General features: G+C 36.5%; 2 protein-coding genes across 2 annotated transcripts in view; both read right to left on the bottom strand.

The window, feature by feature from the left end:
* The window catches only part of LOC107719616 (DNA-binding protein RFXANK-like), a 15,096-nt gene extending 9,497 nt beyond the window's left edge, over window positions 1-5,599 (bottom strand). The window contains exon 1 of the mRNA XM_016527099.1: window positions 5,510-5,599. The gene's annotated coding sequence lies outside the window, so the exon portion shown is untranslated. The remainder of the gene's footprint in view (window positions 1-5,509) is intronic.
* Window positions 956-7,708, bottom strand: LOC107719649 (transmembrane protein 221-like). The gene is made up of 4 exons (XM_016527135.1): window positions 7,695-7,708; window positions 7,014-7,178; window positions 6,364-6,449; window positions 956-1,634 (listed from the first exon to the last, which is right to left on the bottom strand). Exons 1-4 carry the CDS (start codon window positions 7,706-7,708, stop codon window positions 1,132-1,134), a joined length of 768 nt encoding a protein of 255 aa, XP_016382621.1. The 3' UTR covers window positions 956-1,131.
* Between the last annotated feature and the right edge of the window lie 683 nt (window positions 7,709-8,391).

Genomic DNA, 8,391 nt, shown 5'->3' with positions numbered 1-8,391 from the left:
AAGTCAAGTGGCAATCTACACTGTTGAATATGCATGCAGGTAAGATATGCATTACATAAATTGATGATTTATATTATGCAGTATTTTATTTAATGTGCTTCATATCGGTTTTTGTGTGTGTGTGTTGGTGTCTTTCAGTGCGGTGAAAAGCATGACAAATAGTAGTCTCTATTTCAAGAACATAGACGGTCTGCTCCGGCAAGCCATTTCACTGAAGGAACAGATCAGCAGCTCACAGGGACGAAGGTTGTAGTCACTTCCATTTTTAATGCAATTACATGCATTAACATTATTATTACTATTTTTTATTTTTATATATATATATATATATCACTTCACTGTTAAATGTAAATGTGACATTGGCTTACTGTTTTTTTTCTTTGCTCGTTTGCTTCACTTTTAATTTGCTCACTTTTTCTGTTTTTAAACATACATGTCACTTCAGTTCTGTGAAACCTGCAATTAATCCAAACGATACACCCACACACACTTCAGTCACACCACCTTGACTCATGGAAATCTTTCTCCAAGGTTAGTTTTGCTTCATTCTTGATTCTTTCTACACCTGGTTTATGTACGTAAGTTGCATATAAAACATCTTGTACTATTAAATCAATTCAATTTGGTTTCTCCCACACATTTATTTAATTATTATGTGGTATATGTAATTTAAGTGTCATTTTTCATCTCAACTTTTAAAGCTTTATTTTTCTGTATCAATCGTTTACGGCAGTGTTTTGAATATACAAAACATATACGTATTTTTTGGCAAAAAAAAAAACAAGAAAAGAGTAATTACCCTATAACAGCTACACAAATTTTCATGTATTTCAGTAGTAATTTCACAATATTATTTTACTCTCTTTTTTTTCAGTTAATGTGACTTCTAACACCTGTAAGTTGATATTAGGTGTACAAAAACAGTCAGATTTTTTTTAAATACATATTTTGCTTTAAATGTCATAAATAATTTGTCTGACTTCTAAGACTATTGTGTGTCTACAGACACACAGCATTTATAAGAAGAGAAGTCTCTTATGCTGACCAAGGCTACATTTAATTTATTAAAAATATAACCACATACTGTATTACATAATTCCCATCTTGACACCAAACTAGATGTGTTACCATTCATACTAAAGTTGAATCCTTGATCGTGGCTTTACGAGCAAGTACAGATCTCATCTCACTGTTAACCCCGTTCCAGGGTTTGGCCTGTGCTTGAAACAAGCCGGACTCTGTCGAAAGTGTCCGGTGCGTCCTTCCGCTCCCACCGCCACCGTAGCCGTCCTTATCACCAAAGTGACCGTGAGGGCCGTTGGATGGCGAGTACAGTGATTTAGGATCGATGTGAGTGGGGTTGATGAAATGGCTGTGCAGGTTGTCTAGGCTGTGTTGCCTCCTTGGCTTTTCTGTAATGCTTGGGTTAGATGTACGGATTCCAGCAATGTTTTCAGGGTTGTTGTGGTACATGGTGTGGGCATGTTCATTGCGGAATTGTTTGGCTGTATGTGCGGCCCTTATTAGGGAGTGAATAATGATAAATAGCAGGACGAGAACACCGGAGGAGAGCACGCACACACTGGCTATGCCCGTCTCAACTTCAAACACCAACAACATGTAAATAGACATGGCTGTGAAGGGAAAAAAATGAAATATTTATGTCAAATCACTCCATGCTATGACTGATAAATGATGAATATACACTAATGTATCGGGGGGTTTTTTACAGAAAAAGAGCTTTGGATCCTGGCATGCTTAAGGATGGAGGAGAAAAGCACAGCTCTGGGATATAAACTGATGAAGACCTGAATGAAATATATACTATATTCACTTAGTGCCACCACTTCATATTGATAATGATTGCTATTTTAAAGTATGGAAGCCCATTTCCACATCCAATTTAAAAAATAAAAAGGTAATTTTGAATTTAAAATAAGAAATAAATTCATATTGTGAGATATAAAGTCACAATCGGGAGTTGCAACTCCAGGAATATATTGCAGGTGCAAGATTTAAAGTCAAATTGTGAGATGTAAAGTCACAATTGGGAGATATAAAGTTGCGACTCCAAAGAAAATGTGACCCTGGACCACAAAACCAGTCATAAGTAGCATGGGTATATTTGTTGTAATAGCCACCATTACATTGTATGGGTCAAAATCATAGATTTTTCTTTTATGCCAAAACTCATTAGGATATTAAGTAAAAATCACGTTCCATGAAGATATTTTGTACATTTCCTACCGTAAATATATCAAAAATGTATTATCATTAGTAATATGCATTGCTAAGGACTTCATTTGGACAACTTTAAAGGAGATTTTCTCAATATTTTGATGTTTTTGCACCCTCAGATTCCAGATATTCAAATAGTTCTAGGTAGCTAAATAGCTGTGAAGCAAACACACAACAACTGAGCTCAAGTTGAGTGTCAGAGACAAGGCTGAGAGGACCGTAGAAACGGGCATTAACACAGCTGTGATCTCATTCGACCCGAAAATAGGCGAATCCTTTATAACAGCCTGTTGCGTTTGGAGCTGGAAGATCAAAATGACGGACAATACGGACATTATTGCGGATAAAATCCCTAAAAACGCGAGTACCACGAGAGAACGCAGACTGTAGGAATGCGTCATGTCCGACAGTGAATAAATGTCCGATTTACTACATAAACAAACAGTAGTCCATCTAAAATGACGGTTTTAACCACTTTTCCTCGATATCTTCTCACTATGTTTTCTGTTTGCGGGTTTCTTGACGAGGAAAACAAACGACGCGCGAGAGGCTGCTGTGGAATGCGCGTGCTCTCGTGCCGCTGGTGTTCAGTCAGAGCATGTGATCCACTTTAAATCCCCCAGATTAAAAACTTTTTCTCATGCAACAATGGAGTTCTTATTTGGATTTATTCGCCCAAGCAATGTTGCACCTTACTCGTACTGCACTCTGCTCTTGAGAACTTCTCTCCAAAGGAATGCACTTGCCTATGCTATCCGTGTTTTGTTGTTCAGCGCATGCAACAGGTGTAGTACACTAATTGAAGTCATCCCAGTATTTTTCATCCCAGATAGCACATGTATGTCTGCAAGATGTCTGTTAAAGATCGCTTCATCTGGAAAGCATCTGCTGTGTACAAACATCTAATAGACGTCAGTTTTTTACATACATTCTAAATCATAAACATCTTAAAGACATTAGCTAAATAGCTGTGAAGCAAACACACAACAACTGAGCTCAAGTTGAGTGTCAGAGACAAGGCTGAGAGGACCGTAGAAACGGGCATTAACACAGCTGTGATCTCATTCGACCCGAAAATAGGCGAATCCTTTATAACAGCCTGTTGCGTTTGGAGCTGGAAGATCAAAATGACGGACAATACGGACATTATTGCGGATAAAATCCCTAAAAACGCGAGTACCACGAGAGAACGCAGACTGTAGGAATGCGTCATGTCCGACAGTGAATAAATGTCCGATTTACTACATAAACAAACAGTAGTCCATCTAAAATGACGGTTTTAACCACTTTTCCTCGATATCTTCTCACTATGTTTTCTGTTTGCGGGTTTCTTGACGAGGAAAACAAACGACGCGCGAGAGGCTGCTGTGGAATGCGCGTGCTCTCGTGCCGCTGGTGTTCAGTCAGAGCATGTGATCCACTTTAAATCCCCCAGATTAAAAACTTTTTCTCATGCAACAATGGAGTTCTTATTTGGATTTATTCGCCCAAGCAATGTTGCACCTTACTCGTACTGCACTCTGCTCTTGAGAACTTCTCTCCAAAGGAATGCACTTGCCTATGCTATCCGTGTTTTGTTGTTCAGCGCATGCAACAGGTGTAGTACACTAATTGAAGTCATCCCAGTATTTTTCATCCCAGATAGCACATGTATGTCTGCAAGATGTCTGTTAAAGATCGCTTCATCTGGAAAGCATCTGCTGTGTACAAACATCTAATAGACGTCAGTTTTTTACATACATTCTAAATCATAAACATCTTAAAGACATCTTCTAAACGTCTATTTGACATCTGATAGGAAGTATTGCAGATGTGCAAACACTAAAAAATACGTCTTGCAGATGTACATGCAGACGTCAAATATAGGTCTCCGTGATGTACATGTAGCCTAGTCTACTATCAGGGATAAAACATTCTGCCTCAAGCATAAGCAAAATTTAGGGGACAAAATTGAATTTTCTTCTGATTGTTTATCTTTACAGTTTGTAACTTTTAGATTTTAACAGTTATACCCTGGACCACAAAACCAGTCATAAGTAGCATGGGTATATTTGTTGTAATAGCCACCATTACATTGTATGGGTCAAAATCATAGATTTTTCTTTTATGCCAAAACTCATTAGGATATTAAGTAAAAATCACGTTCCATGAAGATATTTTGTACATTTCCTACCGTAAATATATCAAAAATGTATTATCATTAGTAATATGCATTGCTAAGGACTTCATTTGGACAACTTTAATTTTTTTTTTTAGGTATTTTCTTTGAATGTGCGAGATCTCTGATTCATAAGCCTACAACTAGCAGCTGTGAACGGTAAAACTATTTGACCTGCAAACCAAATATGATGAATTAAAATTACATGATAAGAAATACCAGTTTGCATCATAACAGACTGTTCTGTACAGCTAAAATACCTGGAAACGAATGAGACCGGAAGCCTCGCACATTCAAGTTTAAAATGGCCGCGCCTGCTCTTAAGGTGGTGTTGTTTTTCAAGACCTGTAATTGAAAACATGCTTGAGATTTCCCAAATAACTAGACATAAAATGTGCAAAACTGCAGTCATTTTAGAATTATGTTGTAGCTTACATACATAAATCACATAGGCCTATCATAAAAACACATTAAAAACAACATCATGCAAGGACTTTCTATTTTTATTTGCCTAATGCGCTTGAGCTTGCTATAGAATGCTAAAAATGTGGGTTGAGTAAAATGGGCCTATTTTCAGGTGATGTATAAATCTCAATTTCAAAAAATTGACTGGTTTTGTGGTCCAGGGTCACAGGGTCAATTATTGCAATTGCAAGATTTAATGTAACGTTATAAAATTTAAATACACAATCAGGAAATTTAACATTTCAATTAGGGGAAAAAAGTTGCAACTCCAAGGGGGAAAAATATTTTAATTGCGAAGTTTAATGTCACACTGCAACATATAAAGTCACATTTTGTTAGATTTAAGTCACAATTGCAAGAAATAAAGTCACGATTACCACCAGAAATGGTCTTTCTTACTAAAGAGCCATTAGTAAAAAAAAAAAAGGAAATCTTTTGGTATAAAAGATGAAAGGATGGACATATGATATTTATAAGCTGCTTTAGGTGTTTTGGTTACAATTTGTTCACATTTTGCACATTTTTCATTTAGTGTAATGAGGACAATGTAACTATGTTCTGTAAATGTGTATATACTCAATCTAATGATTAAAGTTTTTCAATATAATTCATGACATGACTTCAATGTGTTTTTTGTGTAGCACTTACCAGCCAAGTAAACTGAAACTCCAAGGCAAAACAGCCCAATGGTTACATGCCGGACAACCCTGCTATCCAATAGAAACCAGTCGGCCCTTAGGATATAAGCAAAAAACAGATCACTTCTTGTTGTATGGACTTGTAGCAAGGCCTTAATTTGCAAAACAAATAGACTGATTTCAAAGACCTACTAGAATAGGCAACATCATGCGGTTATTTGAATTGGAAATCGTTTAAAATGTTAAACCTGGTTTATATCTGAAAAAGTGGTTCTGGAGGTCAATGTGAAATTCAAAAGTTCCGTAAATGTCAATAACCTTTGATATACAGTGTGGCCCCCAAACGTATTTGGATGCATTTTTTTAAGAACTAACTTTTTTTCTCTCTCTCAATGACTTTAAATGTGATTTTTAGTGGATGAAGAAATTCTCCTCAAGTTCTCCTGTGAGATTCATCACATTTACTACAAATATGTTCCACTGATGTTCAACGACCAAAAACAAAAATAGTTTTACAACTATTATCATACTCTAAAAATGCTGGGTTGTTTCAACCCAACTTTGGATCAAATATGGACTAACCCAACTTTTGAGTTAAAAATTAAATTAAAAAATGTAACCCAACGGTTGGGTTAGTCCATATTTGATCCAAAGTTGGGTTGAAACAACCCAGCATTTTTTTAAGTGTTGCATGATATCCTAAGATCATTAAAAATGTTGCATATTCACACCCTGATAGCACACGTACATCACGGAGACGTTGATTTGACGTCTGCATTTACATCTGCAAGACGTATTTTTTTAGAGTGTTTTTTCAATATAATTCATGACATGACTTCAATGTGTTTTTTGTGTAGCACTTACCAGCCAAGTAAACTGAAACTCCAAGGCAAAACAGCCCAATGGTTACATGCCGGACAACCCTGCTATCCAATAGAAACCAGTCGGCCCTTAGGATATAAGCAAAAAACAGATCACTTCTTGTTGTATGGACTTGTAGCAAGGCCTTAATTTGCAAAACAAATAGACTGATTTCAAAGACCTACTAGAATAGGCAACATCATGCGGTTATTTGAATTGGAAATCGTTTAAAATGTTAAACCTGGTTTATATCTGAAAAAGTGGTTCTGGAGGTCAATGTGAAATTCAAAAGTTCCGTAAATGTCAATAACCTTTGATATACAGTGTGGCCCCCAAACGTATTTGGATGCATTTTTTTAAGAACTAACTTTTTTTCTCTCTCTCAATGACTTTAAATGTGATTTTTAGTGGATGAAGAAATTCTCCTCAAGTTCTCCTGTGAGATTCATCACATTTACTACAAATATGTTCCACTGATGTTCAACGACCAAAAACAAAAATAGTTTTACAACTATTATCATTTGAAACAAATTCTTTTTGGGTAAAGTTATGCTAGAAAATTGTGCGTGTACTATCTTTCTTTCAAATAAATGCCATTCATTTGGTTCGAGATTCTGATTAAGTTTGTCCACAGAAGTAAGTTTCTCCATTACCTTTGTGTGTCTGGTTCTCCTCGGCATAGTTCATTAGCTAAATAGCTGTGAAGCAAACACACAACAACTGAGCTCAAGTTCAGTGTCAGAGACAAGGCTGAGAGAACCGTAGAAACGGGCATTAACACAGCTGTGATCTCGTTGATTTGACGTCTGCATTTACATCTGCAAGACGTATTTTTTTAGAGTGTTTGCTCATCTGCAATACGTCTATAGGACGTTTCCTATTAGATGTCAAATAGACGCTTAGAAGATGCCTTTAAGATGTTTATGATTTAGAATGTATGTAAAACTGACATCTTAGAGACGTCTATCAGATGTTTGTATAGCCTACACAGCAGATGCTTTCCAGATGAAGCGATCTTTAAAAGATTACACGTGTGCTATCTGAGTAGTGTATCATCCACAATAAATATGTATTAAGAATTATTATTTTGCACAAAAATTAAAGTACACAACAAGAAAGATTCTATTTGGAAGAAAGGACCAGGGTTTGAGAGCACTAAGTTAAGAGACCCAGCAACTGCATTTTTAGTGTGTTTTGTAAATGGTGCAAATAGAGGCAGCGGTTGCTGCCTTTTAAAACTGATAAAGCTTTGCTTCGGTTGCCTTAGAGACAAGCATTGCACTCTGGAGAACTCTTAGTTAAGGCAATGGAAAGCTTTTTGAAAAATAGCCCACATCCAGTCGTTCATATGTTCTGATTTCTGAGATTATAAATTGCTCTGAAATATGTGACATTCTGTACAAGCTATATCCTGATCAAAAGGGAAAAAATATCTTCACTCTTCATTTTGTATGTTACAGGTGCAAAAGCAGTGCTGAAGATATAAAGAGCATCAATCCTATGGTAGGCCTTTATTAGGAACATTTTATTTCTGAATATATATGTTCAGGCCCGTAACCAGCTATGAGGCCACCGAGGTCCGGACCTCTGTAAATTTTTCATGTTCAAAAATAAAATTTGTTCTTTGAATGACTAATTTGCTGTTAAACTCATCATATGAATGGCTGCATGACATGTAGCCTATAATTCAGTTTAGACAGTTTGCAGGAATGTTTAGCGTCCCTGTTATGAAAATGATCGCTGCAAGACGCTGGCGGAGTGAACGCGTCTTCAGAGAGTTGTGATTGAGGGCGTGGGCGCAGCCTCCGTGTTGCCAGATCCAGCTATTATAAGAGTTTTTGGACTTGTCTTTTCCACTTAATTTAACACTTTAGAAAGTTAATAAAGTAGGAAGTTGCAGTTTAGAGTCAGCGATATCTTTATCTTATCTTATTTGCAAAAGATTGGAAATAATTTCTGTTTACTTTTATTTCTTTTTAGTTTTTTGTTTGTTTCAGTAGCAATATCTGGCAACACTGCATCGCCGGCACT

Source organism: Sinocyclocheilus rhinocerous, unplaced genomic scaffold (assembly GCF_001515625.1).
Source record: "Sinocyclocheilus rhinocerous isolate Xijiao unplaced genomic scaffold, SAMN03320098_v1.1 scaffold1294, whole genome shotgun sequence".
NCBI classification, from domain to species: Eukaryota; Metazoa; Chordata; class Actinopteri; order Cypriniformes; family Cyprinidae; genus Sinocyclocheilus; species Sinocyclocheilus rhinocerous.
The sequence above is the reverse complement of the archived record's forward strand: the minus strand, read 5'-3'. Positions and strand labels throughout refer to the sequence as shown.